This window comes from Balaenoptera acutorostrata, chromosome 15 (assembly GCF_949987535.1).
Source record: "Balaenoptera acutorostrata chromosome 15, mBalAcu1.1, whole genome shotgun sequence".
Classification (NCBI taxonomy): domain Eukaryota; kingdom Metazoa; phylum Chordata; class Mammalia; order Artiodactyla; family Balaenopteridae; genus Balaenoptera; species Balaenoptera acutorostrata.
In genome coordinates, this window is record NC_080078.1 from 77,772,177 (window position 1) to 77,788,394 (window position 16,218).

The 16,218-nt window shown below is 38.5% G+C and overlaps 1 protein-coding gene across 24 annotated transcripts in view; it reads right to left on the minus strand.

The window, feature by feature from the left end:
* Window positions 1-16,218, minus strand: part of STAU1 (staufen double-stranded RNA binding protein 1) — an 86,950-nt gene that overhangs the window by 8,619 nt on the left and 62,113 nt on the right. For all 24 annotated transcript variants that reach the window (XM_057529735.1, XM_007185336.3, XM_057529743.1 and 21 more), the window contains one exon: window positions 12,611-12,709. In XM_057529735.1, coding sequence (XP_057385718.1) covers window positions 12,611-12,709 — 99 coding nt within the window. The remainder of the gene's footprint in view (window positions 1-12,610; window positions 12,710-16,218) is intronic.

Below are 16,218 nucleotides of genomic sequence, written 5' to 3' on the forward strand. Positions count from 1 at the left end.
ATAGTAACTGAAAAAAGCAAACCGCAAAAGAGTGTACAAAGGGTGGGGGGGATGTTAAATCTATGTATACATATACACACACATATAAATAGACACACAAGTGTGTGTGTTTATATGCTTATTTTTGCAAAAAGAAACTCAGGAAGGATAAAGAAGAAACCAATGGAATCAGTTTCCTACAGCAGGCGGGAGGGATTGGGGTAGAAAGGGGACGAGATGACACTTCTGAATATATCTTTTTGTGTAGCTTTGACTCTTAGAACCATTTAGTATTACACATATTAAATATATAAGAATAAGTCAACAGAGATGGGGGAAAATACTAAAATGGAATATGAACAGAAACCTAACTGTAATTAAAGTGATTACATAATCACGCAGAAGGAAAATAATAATCAAATCCAACCTACATGAGCCAAGATACCCTTGAAAAGAACAACTGAGTTAGCAGACTTACACTGCCGGATTTCAAGACTTTCTGTAAAGTTACAGCACCTACAACATCGTGGTATTGTTTAAGGATAAACCAAAAGATCAATAAAACAGAACAGAATGTAGAAATAGACTTGCACATAGACAGTCTTTTGATTTTTGGCAAACACACCAAAGCAAATCCAAAGTCTTTTTTTTTAAATGACATTGGAGCAACTGGATATCCACGTGGGGAAAAAACTGAACCAAGATCCTAAACTCAACCAAAAACAAAAATTAACTGAAGCTAGAACACAGACCCAAACATGAAAGCTAAAACTATAAAGCTTTCAGAAGAAAACACAGGAGAAAACTTCATGACCATGAGGTTGGCAAAGAATTCCTGAACACAAAAAACACAAATTAGAAGTCCTCAAAATTAAAAACTGCTCATCAAAAGACAACATTTAAAAATTAAAAAGGGAACTCATAGAATGGGAGAGAATATTTGCAATATATGTACCAAACAAAGGAATTATATCCAGAACATTTAAAGAATACCTACAAGTCAATAATAAAAAGACAAATATTCAATTAAAAAAATACTTCAACAGGTACTTTTGGCAAGGATGTGGAGCAAGTGGTGGGAGTATAAATTGGTACAATCACTTTGGGAAATAGTTTTGAGAATTTTTATAAACACCTACCCTTTGACTTAGCAATTCTGAGTGCACATGCACTCAAGAAGACTTATCAACCTTACTTATAATGGTTCCCAACTATCCAATATCTATCAATAGGACAATGGATAAATTAGAGTTTTATATTCATACACTGGAATACCACTCAGCATTAAACTACTGATACACATGGATAAGACTTAAAAGCATTCTGTTAAGGATAAGAAACTCAACATCCAACAATCCATATTATATCTTTTTTTTTTTAACATCTTTATTGGAGTATAATTGCTTTACAACCTTGTATTAGTTTCTGCTGTATAACAAAGTGAATCGGCTATACGTATACATATATCCCCATATCCCCTCCCTCTTGCATCTCCCTCCCACCCTCCCTATCCCACCCCTCTAGGTGGTCACAAAGCACCGAGCTGATCTCCCTGTGCTATGCAGCTGCTTCCCACTAGCTATCTATTTTATGTTTGGTAGTGTATATGTGTCAATGCTACTCTTTCACTTCATCCCAGCTTACACTTCCCCCTCCCCGTGTCCTCAAGTCCATTCTCTACGTCTGCATCTTTATTCCTGTCCTGCCCCTAGGTTCATCAGAACCAGTTTTGTTTTGTGTTTTTTTAAGATTCCATACATATGTGTTAACATACTGTATTTGTTTTCTCTTTCTGACTTCCATATGACCCAGCAATCCCACTACTGGGCATATACCCTGAGAAAACCATAATTCAAAAAGAGACATGTACCACAATGTTCACTGCTGCTCTATTTACAATAGCCAGGACATGGAAGCAACCTAAGTGTCCATCAACAGATGAATGGATAACGAAGATGTGGCACATATATACAATGGAATATTACTCAGCCATAAAAAGAAATGAAATTGAACTATCTGTAGTGAGGTGGATGGACCTAGAGTCTGTTATACAGAGTGAAGTAAGTCACATTATATCTTTTTATTTATACGAAGTCTAAGAACACAGAAAACAAAATCTATAGTGATTACAGAAAGCAGCTTCTTCTGGCTGGAAAGGAGCACAGGGACTTATGGAGGTTATGATAATGTTCTGTATCTTGATCTGGGTAGTGAATCATGGGTTTTTACACATGTTAAAATTTAATGGGCTGTGCACTTAAGATACATACATTACGGTATAATAGACTGCTAGCATAGGGAAAAAATAATCCAAGCAAGTTAGGAAAACAATGCTCTGAATATACACATTCAGTGTAAAGATAAAAAGAACTGCAAAGATAACTTAAACTTGGACTTCCTTGGTGGTGTAATAGTTAAGAATCCACCTGCCAATGCAGGGGACACGGGTTCGAGCCCTGGTCTGGGAAGATCCCACATGCCGCAGAGCAACTAAGCCCGTGCGCCACAACTACTGAGCCTACACGCTGCAACTACTTAAGTCCACGCGCCTAGAGCCCATGCTCCGCAACAAGAGAAGCCACTGCAATGAGAAGCCCTCACACCGCAACGAAGAGTAGCCTGCTGCAAGTAGAGAAAGCCCGCGCAGCAATGAAGACCCAACGCAGCCAAAAATTAAAAAAAAATTTTTTTTAATTAAAAAAAAAAAGAAAATGTTCTTCAACTGGTAAATGCATGAATAAGTTGTGGTACATCCATACAATGGAACATTATTCAGAAATAAAAAGAAATGAACTACTGATAGGTATAACATAATGCAGATTTTGAGTCCATATGTTAAGTTAAAAAGCCACACAAAAGGCAATATACTCTTGCCAGTAGATCTGTAATCTTGTAATCTGGAAAGATCACAAATTTCCAAATGGACAACATTGAACGCACTGTATCTGGTTGGCCATTTGTTAAAAGGTGAGAGGCCTGAGGGAAGGAACAGTACAAGGAACTTTGGCCTTTGTTATCATGATTTACAATTATGGAAAAGTCATGTCTGGGTTGTGTTTTCTAAGATGGCTTTATATTTTTATGTGCTCCCTCCAGGCTTCTCAAAATGTTATTACTCATCCTGTTAAATAAATAGATAAAGGGAAAGCCCAAAAGGGGAAAAAAAAAAAGACAATAAATTCTATAATTCCATGTATGTAATATTTTGAAAAAGAGCAAAACTGTAGGGACAGACATGAGATCAATGGTTGCCCAAGGCTGAGGATGGAGGGACGGGATTGACTGCAAGGGGACACAGGGGAAACTTTATGGGGTGCAAGATGTTCTTTATCTTAATTGTGGTGATAGTTACACAACCATACCATCAAAACACATCAAATTACATACTTAAATAGGATGAATTTTACTTTACGTAAATTATACCTCAAGAAATCGGACCGCTCATCCCCCCACCCACCCCCCCCAAAGAAAAGCTGATAAAGGCATATCAAAGGATACAGGAGCTAGCCTGAATGGCAATTTGAACATCAAAATGATTAGCAACAATAATGGAGTAACACTTTGCATGCATCTATACTAATATAAATTAATATAAGGCAGGAGGAGATTTTCTTTGGACATGCAGAAAATCAATGTTTGACATCCACCACAGTAATAATTGGTGCTGGGAAGAATCATCAATGACTGCTAGAAACACTGGGGAACTCTGTAAGGGCATAGCCTTCAAGCATCTCCCCATAGGTTATGGATTAACTATAAATGGAAAGGAAGTCTCCACAGAGTGGCACACATCTGGTGTAGGCAATGAAACTAATATCACTAACACTCGGAAAAAATGACATCATGTGCTGCTGAGAAGAACCAACATTACTTCTGTAGTGTTCCCTGCCAAAAAATGCATAACCTGAAACTAATCATGAGGAAACAATCCGACAAACCCAAATTGAGGGCCATTCTACAAAATAACTGACTTTTAAAAATACCAATATCATATATACAGATTGCCAACAAACACATGAGAGAATGCTCAACATCATTAATCATTAGAGAAATGCATATCAAAACTACAATGAGATATCATCTCACACCGGTGAGAATGGCCATCATCAAAAAATCTAGAAACAGTAAATGCTGGAGAGGGTGTGGAGAAAAGGGAACCCTCTTGCACTGTTGGTGGGAATGTAAATTGATACAGCCACTATGGAGAACAGTATGGAGGTTCCTTAAAAAACTAAAAATAGAACTACCATACGACCCAGCAATCCCACTACTGGGCATATACCCTGAGGAAACCATAATTCAAAAAGAGTCATGTACCAAAATGTTCATTGCAGCTCTATTTACAATAGCCAGGACATGGAAGCAACCTAAGTGTCCATCGACAGATGAATGGATAAAGAAGATGTGGCACATATATACAATGGAATATTACTCAGCCATAAAAAGAAACGAAATTGAGTTATTTGTAGTGAGGTGGATGGACCTAGAGACTGTCATACAGAGTGAGGTATGTCAGAAAGAGAAAAACAAATACAGTATGCTAACACATATATATGGAATCTAAAAAAAAAAAAATGGTCATGAAGAACCTAGGGGCAAGACGGGAATAAAGACGCAGACCTACTAGAGAATGGACTTGAGGACACGGGGAGGGGGAAGGGTAAGCTGGCACAAAGTGAGAGAGTGGCATGGACATATCTACACTACCAAATGTAAAATAGATAGCTAGTGGGAAGCAGCCGCATAGCACAGGGAGATCAGCTCGGTGCTTTGTGACCACCTAGAGGGGTGGGATAGGGAGGGTGGGAGGGAGGGAGATGCAAGAGGGAAGAGATATGGGAACATATGTATATGTATAACTGATTCACTTTGTTATAAAGCAGAAACTAACACACCACTGTAAAGCAATTATACTCCAATAAAGATGTTGAAAAAAAAATACCAATATCATAAAAGACAAAAAAAAAAAAAAAAAAAAAACGCTGAGGAACTGTTACAGATCAAAGGAGACTAAAGAGGTGCATCAGCTAAACGCAACGTGTGATCCTGTACCAGACTCAAGACCAGGAAAATACTTTCTCTAAAGGACATCATGGGAACAACTGGCAATACGTGAATCTAGGATGTATATTAGGTGACAGTATTACAGCAATGCTAAATTTCCTGTACTGACAATCAGATTATAGTTATTTTAAGATAATGTCCTTGTTCTTAAGAGACACATACTGAAATATTAGGAGTCAAAGGGCATGATGTCTGCCACTTGCTCTCAAATGATTCAGCAGAATAAAAAATAGAAAAATATGTACATTTACAGAGAAAAAAAAAGCAAATGTGCTAAAATGTTAACCACTGGTGAATCGATGTGAAGGATACATTCACTGCCCTATGCTTGCAACTTTTCCATTGGTTTGAAATGTTTCAAAATAAAAAGTTGAAAAGATGGCTAGGAAAACTGTGTGAGCCCAAGAACTGGCTGTGCTGTGCTCAAAGGTGAGAAAGGGAGGCATCTCAGAGAGCAGCCTCACTGCCCTACAAAGGAAGAGGTTTGTTGGGAAGAGCCCCGCTCGCACAGGCGCCTGCAGACTGACCGTAGAGAGCCCCCCGGATACCCTCCCACACCGACAGCCTATACTCCAAATGCTCCCTCCTCGAACAGTGCTCTCCGCGTCCTCAGATGAGACTCGAAAAGTAGGAGTAGCCACCCTGATGGCTCACTTCAGATTCACAGTCCATCCTGGTCCCTCAGCAACCATTTTCATTGTCTGCTCACATCATAATCCCACCAATCTACATCTGCAATGTAACCTAGAATGTATTTAGTGGGATCAAGTCACAACTGCCTCCCAGTGACTATATCAATCAGCACCGTAACATTTTCTAACTAAAACTATGTATTTTATCAAAAATCTAGCTGTATACATTTTTCTGAAAAGCTATGAATGGCTCCTGTCTCCTCTATTGCACACTTAACTCAGCTTCCAACACGACATATCTTACTATCTGTCAAAAAAAAAACAAAAAAAAACTATTCTATTCATTTATTCAATAAGTATTTCCCGAGCATCCAATATAGGCCAGGGAATCTTCCAGGTGCCAGAGATAGAACTGTGGGGAAAAAATGAAAGCTTTGCTCAACCTAATAATGGAAGCTAATATGAACTTTTAATATAAGCACTCATATTAACAAACTCAATGACACTACCTACACACAAACTGTCATGTTTCAAATTATTACTTTAAGAGATATTCACCACCACAGGGCACTCCCACAATTTCTTTTGTGACTACCGGACAATACCCTGCTAAGTGTTACATATTCCTGAACAGAAGTATGAAAGCCAAATCTAAAACCTAAACAAAAGCATAGGTGGGACAGAGGCAATCTGGTCCCCAAATCCCAAAGAGCAAAAATATAAAATGGCAATCCCTCACTAGGGTCCAGAAAGCTCTGTGACTCTCAGGCAAAGCAGCAATTGGTGTGGGCAGGTGACAAGCTTCACAGGATCTAGGGCCCTGGCCCCAGCAGTCACCTCTGTAACCCTTAGGTGACCCGAGAAGCCAGGCATCTCCCATTCCCACAATCTTTGTACCCCTCCCTCCAATCTTTAAACATCCATTCTTGTGCCACACTAATCCCTCAGCAGGAGGGAAAGAAGCATTTCCTCCCTTTCCCGCAACAGGTTCCCAGGGAGACCTTGTGGCTTCTCCGGGTGAAGCTCCCACCTAGTTCCCACTCAACAACTAGCCCTGTTATTCTGTGTGTCCCCTGTCTCATCGCCTCCCTGGCCACCACCTCCCACCCAGAACAGAGGCAGAAAGGCTGGAAGGGATGCAGGGCCAGGTAAGATGGCAGCCCGAGAGCCATCTGGTGCGCTGCACTCTGGAAAGGGGACAATATAAACTGGTCCTGCCTGCCAGGAAGGGGCAGGGATGGGTGTGGGGGGGTGGTGTGGGGGGTGTGGGATGGCCCTGTGAGCCAAGTGCTACTCCCTACCCCCACCTGTGCCTCATGGCAACAGATGAGTTTGGAGGTCAGAAATCACCATCAGTCAGTTGATGGCATAAGGATTGAACTCAGGAGCCAGTTTAGGGCACTAGCACATAATAGAAGAAGGTATATATTTCATGAGAGTCAGACATGAAATTTGGGGATCACCTAACTACAAAATTAAAGTATTTTACAGGACAATAAACTTCAGGTAGACTTTTTAAAAAAGAAATAGGCCAAAAGAAGTTTATGAACCACTTAAAATTGTTTTAAGCAGATGTCCCACCTCAAATTACATCTGCCTGAAGTAACAAATATGTTGAGTTTTAAAGCTCTTTGGAAGACTAAACCTATACTCTTTATAACTTTGAAAGACCAAATAGTTGATAAAGAAATCTATTAAAACACAACCTTGCATAACCAAGCACAGAAATCAAAAGAAAGAATTTGCAAAGAATTTTTGAAAATTAGGGAAACTTTAAAAAAAATTCCCCCTTACCTGCATAATCTATTTGGACTCACTGTGTCTTTGAAGGAAACACATACTAAATGTACTTTATTTTCCATTTTGAACTAACAATCATTAATTGTTGTTTTTAGACCACAGTCTCCAACAACAAATGAGGTTATTAAATGGGTGAACTGGGAGGCACACACTAGACAATGACGAAACTTATGTCTTTTTAACAATTACTCTGACATTTTTAGGGACCACTTAAGGAGATTCTTAATATTTGGAGGGTAGCAGATGCTTCTGAGACTCTTATGAAGGCAACGGACCCTCCTGCCAGAAGAAAACACATGTGAACATCAACAGGATCCCCTTCAGACCATTTTAGGAGGTTCATGGACCTACAGAGGCCATCTGTGGACCATCTAGAGATCCATGGCTGCCCTAGGAAAAAATACTGCTTTGCTAAATAAATATAAAGTTTGAATCTTCGATGGAGAAATCAAAAGCTTTACAGACAAGCAAAAGCTAAGAGAATTCAGCACCACCAAACCAGCTCTACAACAAATGGTAAAGGAACTTCTCTAAGTGGGAAACACAAGAGAAGAAAAGGACCTCCAAAAACAAACCCAAAACAATTAAGAAAATGGTCATAGGAACATACATATCGATAATTACCTTAAAAGTGAATGGATTAAATGCTCCAACCAAAAGACACAGGCTTGCTGAATGGATACAAAAACAAGACCCATATATATGCTGTCTACAAGAGACCCACTTCAGACCTAGGGACACATACAGACTGAAAGTTGAGGGGATGGAAAAAGATATTCCATGCAAATGGAAATCAAAAGAAAGCTGGAGTAGCAATACTCATATCAGATAAAATAGACTTTAAAATAAAGAATGTTACAAGAGACAAGGAAGGACACTACATAATGATCAAGGGATCAATCCAAATAGAAGATATAACAATTATAAATATATATGCACCCAATTTGGAGGACCTCAATACATAAGGCAACTGCTAACAGCTATAAAAGAGGAAATCGACAGTAACACAATAATAGTGGGAGATTTTAACACCTCACTTACACCAATGGACAGATCATTCAAACAGAAAATTAATAAGGAAACAGAAGCTTTAAATGACACAATAGACCAGGTAGATTTAATTGATATTTGTAGGACATTCCATCCAAAAACAGCAGGTTACACATTCTTCTCAAGTGCTCACGGAACATTCTCCAGGATAGATCATACCTTGGGTCACAAATCAAGGCTCAGTAAATTTAAGAAAATTGAAATCACATCAAGCATCTTTTCTGACCAAAATGCTATGCGATTAGAAATGAATTACAGGGAAAAATACGTAAAAAACACAAACACATGAAGCCTAAACAATACATTACTAAATAACCAAGAGATCACTGAAGAAATCAAAGAGGAAATCAAAAAATACCTAGAGACAAATGACAGTGAAAACACGACGATCCAAAACCTATGGGATGCAGCAAAAGCAGTTCTAAGAGGGAAGTTTATAGCTATACAAGCCTACCTCAAGAAACAAGAAAAATCTCAAGTAAACAATCTAACCTTACATCTAAAAGAACTAGAGAAAGAAGAACAAACAAAACCCAAAGTTAGCAAAAGGAAAGAAATCATAAAGATCAGAGCAGAAATAAATGAAATAGAAACAAAGAAAACAATAGCAAAGATCAATAAAACTAAAAGCTGGTTCTTTGAGAAGATAAACAAAATTGATAAACCATTAGCCAGACTCATCAAGAAAAAGAGGGAGAGGACTCAAATCAATGAAATTAGAAATGAAAAAGGAGAAGTTACAACAGACACCGCAGAAATACAAAGCATCCTAAGAGACTACTACAAGCAACTCTATGCCAATAAAATGGACAACCTGGAAGAAATGGACAAATTCTTACAAAGGTATAACCTTCCAAGACTGAACCAGGAAGAAATAGAAAATATGAACAGACCAATCACAAGTAATGAAATAGAAACTGTGATTAAAAACCTTCCAACAGGGGCTTCCCTGGTGGCGCAGTGGTTGAGAATCTGCCTGCTAATGCAGGGGACACGGGTTCGAGCCCTGGTCTGGGAAGATCCCACATGCCACGGAGCAGCTGGGCCCGTGAGCCACAGTTACTGAGCCTGCGCGTCTGGAGCCTGTGCCCCGCAACGGGAGGGGCCGCGATAGTGAAAGGCCCGCGCACCGCGATGAAGAGCGGTTCCCGCACCGCGATGAAGCGTGGCCCCCGCTTGCCGCAACTAGAGAAAGCCCTCGCACGAACCGAAGACCCAACACAGCCAAAAATAAATAAATAAATAAATAAATAAATAAAGTAGCTATAAAAAAAAAAAAAAAAAAAAAAACCTTCCAACAAACAAAAGTCCAGGACCAGATGGCTTCACAGGTGAATTCTATCAAACATTTAGAGAAGAGCTAACACCCATCCTTCTCAAACTCTTCCAAAAAATTGCAGAGGAAGGAACACTCCCAAACTCATTCTAGGAGGCCACCATCACCCTGATACCAAAACCAGACAGAGATACTACAAAAAAAGAAAATTACAGACCAATATCACTGATGAATATAGATGCAAAAGTCCTCAACAAAATACTAGCAAACAGAATCCAACAACATATTAAAAGGATCATACACCAGTGGGATTTATCCCAGGGATGCAAGGATTCTTCAATATATGCAAATCAATCAATGTGATACACCATATTAACAAATTGAAGAAGAAAAACCATATGATCATCTCAATAGATGCAGAAAAAGCTTTGGACAAAATTCAACACCCATTTATGATAAAAACTCTCCAGAAAGTGGGCATAGAGGGAACCTACCTCAACATAATAAAGGCCATATATGACAAACCCACAGCAAACATCATTCTCAATGGTGAAAAACTGAAAGCATTTCCTCTAAGATCAGGAACGAGACAAGGATGTCCACTCTCACCACTATTCTTCAACATAGTTTTGGAAGTCCTAACCACAGCAATCAGAGAAGAAAAAGAAATAAAAGGAATACAAATTGGAAAAGAAGAAGTAAAACTGTCACTGTTTGCAGATGACATGATACTATACATAGAGAATCTTAAAGATGCCACCAGAAAACTACTAGAGCTAATCAATGAATTTGATAAAGTTGCAGGATACAAAATTAATGCACAGAAATCTCTTGCATTCCTATACACTAATGATGAAAAATCTGAAAGAGAAATTATGGAAACACTCCCATTTACCATTGCAACAAAAAGAATAAAATACCTAGGAATAAACCTACCTAAGGAGACAAAAGACCTGTATTCATAAAACTATAAGACACTGATGAAAGAAATTAAAGATTACACAAACAGATGTAGAGATATACCATGTTCTTGGATTGGAAGAATCAGTATTGTGAAAATGACTCTACTACCCAAAGCAATCTACAGATTCAATGCAATCCCTATCAAATTACCAATGGCATTTTTTATGGAACTAGAACAAAAATATCTTAAAATTTGTATGGAGACACTAAAGACCCCGAATAGCCAAAGTAGTCTTGAGGGAAAAGAACGGAGCTGGAGGAATCAGACTCCCTGACTTCAGACTATACTACAAAGCTACAGTAATCAAGATGATATGGTACTGGCACAAAAACAGAAACACAGATCAATGGAACAAGATAGAAAGCCCAGAGATAAACCACACACCTATGGTCAACTAATCTATGACACAGGAAGCAAGGATATACAATCCTTGTATTGGAGGAAAGACAGTCTCTTCAATAAATGGTGCTGGGAAAACTGGACAGCTACATGTAAAAGAATGAAATTAGAACACTCCCTAACACCATACACAAGAATAAACTCAAAGTGGATTAGAGACCTAAATGTAAGACCGGACACTATACAACTCTTAGAGGAAAACATAGGAAGAACACTCTTTGACATAAATCACAGCAAGATCTTTTTTGATCCACCTCCTAGAGTAATGGAAATAAAAACAAAAATAAACAAATGGGACCTAATGAAACTTCAAAGCTTTTGCACAGCAAAGGAAACCATAAACAAGACCAAAAGACAACCCTCAGAATGGGAGAAAATATTTGCAAACAAATCAACGGACAAAGGATTAATCTCCAAAATATATAAACAGCTCATGCAACTCAATATTAAAAAAACAAACCCAGTCCAAAAATGGGCAGAAGACCTAAATAGACAGTTCTCCAAAGAAGACATACGGATGGCCAAGAAGCACATGAAAAGCTGCTCAACATCACTAATTATTAGAGAAATGCAAATCAAAACTACAATGAGGTATCACCTCACACCAGTTAGAATGGGTATCATCAGAAAATCTACAAACAACAAATGCTGTTGTTTTTGTTGGGATGTGGAGAAAGAGAACCCTCTTGCACTGTTGGTGGGAATGTAAATTGATACAGTCACTATGGAGAACAGTATGGAGGTTCCTTAAAAAACTAAAAATAGAATTACCATATGATCCAGCAATCCGACTACTGGGCATATACCCAGAGAAAACCATAATTCAAAAAGACACATGCACCCCAATGCTCACTGCAGCACTGTTTACAATAGCCAGGTCATGGAAGCAACGTAAATGCCCATCGACAGACGAATAGATAAAGAAGATGTGGTACATATATACAATGGAATATTACTCAGCCATAAAAAGGAAGGAAATTGGGTCATTTGTAGAGACGTGGATGGATCTAGAGACTGTTATACAGAGTGAAGTAAATCAGAAAGAGAAGAACAAATATCGTATATTAATGCATATATGTGAAACCTAAAAAAATGGTACAGATGAACCAGTTTGCAGGGCAGAAATTGAGACACAGATGTAGAGAACAAACGTATGGACACCAAGGGGGGAAAGCGGCGGGGGGGATGAATTGGGAGATTGGGATTGACATGTATACACTGATGTGTATAAAATGGATAATAAGAACCTGCTGTATAAAAAAATAAAATTCAAAATAAATGTATATATTCTTCTGTTAACATGATTACTTAAAAATAAATAAATAAAGTTTGAATCTTAAATTTGAAGATTCACATATATATGATTATCATTCCAATGTTATTTACGAAAAATACTATTCTGATGATGAACACCAACAGTATAATAGATGTGTAAAATAAGCTTACCTCAAAATTCACAGGCAAGTTCCGTTTAAGTGCAATCTCAAATACTTGACTTATTTCAGATTTATTGAGATTTTCTTCTTCTGATTCTCTTCCATTCACCTACAGGAAGAATAATTGGTTAGTAGTGAACGCTTGTTAAAGCGGTCAAGATCCCAGCTGTGATGATAAACCTTAAAAGCACTGAAACTAGGCTTTATGGATGCAGCAGTAACCCCGTGAACAGAGCCACATGTGTTCCATGTGTCACTGAAATTAAAAGGTTAAAAAAAAGTGTCCTATCAAACTTTGGCTAGTTTCTACCTCATAAATCCAACATAAACAGTCCACACATAACAGGCCTTTGGATATGGATCAGCCTAATCGCGTTGTAGTGAGCCACGGCCGCTCAGGAAGAGGGACTCCCGAAGCCCCCTCAAGGACTGGCAAGCCACATTCTGGAAAAAGTCCAAGTACAGTCTATGTGGGGCATGGCAAGGACAAATGTAAGTCTCTCCACCTAGGTATGTGGGTTTCTTATTTGGACAAAAAAATCCCTGGAAACCACTTTTTAAAAAAAGATGCAGTGGAACAATTACAAAACCGCCACGTGTCTTATACTTAACTGCTGCTGGCAAAAATGCAAGGTGCAAACTAATAAAGAACCTTGAACAAAAGTTGACTCCAGCTTTGTAACAAAGTTCATTTACAGTCCTCCACAGGCTGGGACTACAGAAGGGCAGAGATCTTCTCTGTGCACACAGACCACATGGAGTCTATACTGTGTGGCAGTGATAATACAAGAAATGAGATAAGCTCAGTAATAGCAAAGTGACCCCAAAACATGGCAAGACAGCTGTGTTTTTCTTATTATTGGGATTCTTTTGTCAAAGAATTTGTAAAATCCTATTTCAGAACTATAATCCAGATCAGAACTATATGACAGGAACCCATGGCTGAAATCACTGACTAGGCAAGATGCAGCACCATCCAGGATTTCATTTGTTGTGCATTTCCTTAGGTTTATCAGGTAGATCCTAACCCTAACACAGGATCCATATTTCAAGCTATAATTAAAAGAAAGAAAACTCTAAATTAAAAAAATTAATATAATTAAGAATATAATCCTGTATAAGTAAATTTAACCAGACACTGTAATTCTTTCTCTCCTTCCATGATGATAATGTTTTCTTTCCAATCTGGTTTCACTTCACTCACTACCTGGTCAAAACTGTTTGCATAGCAACTTCTGGTGATAAATTAAGCCAAACACACTTTTATGCTTGTTGTTTAAATCATAAGGAGAAAGAGGGTCTGCCTTTTTATGAGTGAGTCCTTAAAGTCAGAAATCTTCAAGCAAGGTGTCTTAGAAGGCTAGAGTTCCAAAGAGGTTTGGTTTGAAATTTATTTTTTAAATAGGTTTAAACAAGAACAACAACAAAAAAATACAGTATTTTAAAAAGTAAGCATGTTCAACAAAAATGCTGGGAAAACCAGATACCACACACACAAAAAATGAAGTTGGACTCTTACCTCATACCACATACACAAATTAACTCAAAATGGATCAAAGACCTAAGCATAAGGGCTAAGAGTATAAAGCTTTTAGAAGAAAATACAGGGGAAAAGCTTCATGACACTGGATTTGGGAATGATTTCTTGGATATGACACCAAAAGCACAGGCAACAAAAGAAAACCAATAGGACTTCCCTGGTGGCACAGTGGTTATGAATCTGCCTGCCAATGCAGGGGACACGGGTTCGAGCCCTGGTCCGGGAAGATCCCACATGCCGCGGAGCAACTAAGCCCGTGTGCCACAACTACTGAGCCTGCGCTCTAGAGCCCACGTGCCTAGAGCCCATGCTCTGCAACAAGAGAAGCCACCGCAATGAGAAGGCCGTGCACCGCAATGAAGAGCAGCCCCCACTCGCCGCAACTAGAGAAAGCTCACACGTAGCAACAAAGACCAAACACAGCCAACAAATAAATAAATAAATAAATAAATTTTAAGAAAAGAAAACCAACAGATAAATTGGACTCAAAATTTAAAACTTTAGTACAAAAAGAAACCAAAAAAACTTCAGTACATTGAAGGACACAATTAAGAGAGCAAAGACAACCCACAGAATGGAAGAAAATATTTGCAAATCATGTATCTGATAAAGAATTAATGTCCAGTATATATAAAGAACTACAACAACAAACAATGCAATTCAGAAATGGAGAAAGAATCCGAATAGACATTTCTCCAAAGAAGATATACAAATGCTCAACATCTCTAATCAGAGAAATGCAAATCAAAACTACAATGGGATACCACTTCACACCCATAAGGACAGCCACAGACAATAGCAAGTGTTGTCAAGAATGTGCAGAAATTGGAATCTTTGTACACTGCTGGTGAGAATGTAAAATGGTATAACCTCTGTAGAGAACGGTATGGTGGTTCCTCAAAAAGTTAAACATAGAATTACAATATGATCCAGCAACTTCACTGCTAAATATATACTCAGTAGGGACAGATAATTGTACATCAGTGTTCATAACAGCATTACTCACAATAGCCAAAAGATGATAACCACCCAAACATCCATCAACAGATGAAAGGATAAACAAAATGTGGAATACTGATACAGTGGAATATTACTCAGTCTTAAAAAGGAATGGAATTGTGAAACAAGCTACAACATGGATGAACCTCGAAAACATTAGGATAAATGAAATAAGCCAGACACAAAAGACAAATATTCACTTATACACGGTATCCAGAACAGGCAAGTGCAGAGACAGAAGCAGGACAGAGGTTTACAGGGGATGAGGACGGGGGGAAGGTGGAGTTTTGTTTAATGTGTACAAGAGTTTCTGTGTGAGATGATGAAAACGTTTTGAAAATGGACAGTGGTGATAGTTACATAACATTGAGAATATATTTGATGTCATAAGACTATACACTTTAAAAATGGTTAAAATGGCGTCCTTTATATTATCTATATATTTTATCTTAATTTTTTGAAAAGCAACAAAGAAAAGTATGTTTCATACCAAACAGTAACACACTAGAGACCATCAACACATTAACTTGTGCTAACAGGTTAACTCATTTTTGTACACAAACAAGTTTTCTGACAGCTGTTTATTTGAAGAGTATCCACAGATTTTTTAAATAAATGAGGTATTTTAAAAAATGGTCGGGCTTCCCTGGTGGCGCAGTGGTTGAGAATCTGCCTGCCAATGCAGGGGATGCGGGTTCGGGCCCTGGTCTGGGAGGATCCCACGTGCCGCGGAGCAACTGGGCCCGTGAGCCACGATTACTGAGCCTGCGCGTCTGGAGCCTGTGCTCCGCAACAAGAGAGGCCGTGATAGTGAGAGGCCCGCGCACCGCGATGAAGAGATGGCCCCCACTTGCCACAGCTAGAGAAAGCCCTCGCACAGAAACGAAGACCCAACACAGCCATAAATAAATAAATAAATAAATAAATAAAGACTTTCTATAAAAAAAAAAAAAAAAAAAAAATGGTCCACTCTCATGATAACTAACTCTGTCAATGAGAATGTTTTCCTTAGGTGCAACAAGAACCAAATTTGGAAATAAACCAGGTGCTGAGGATGATAATACTTCAATTGCCATGCA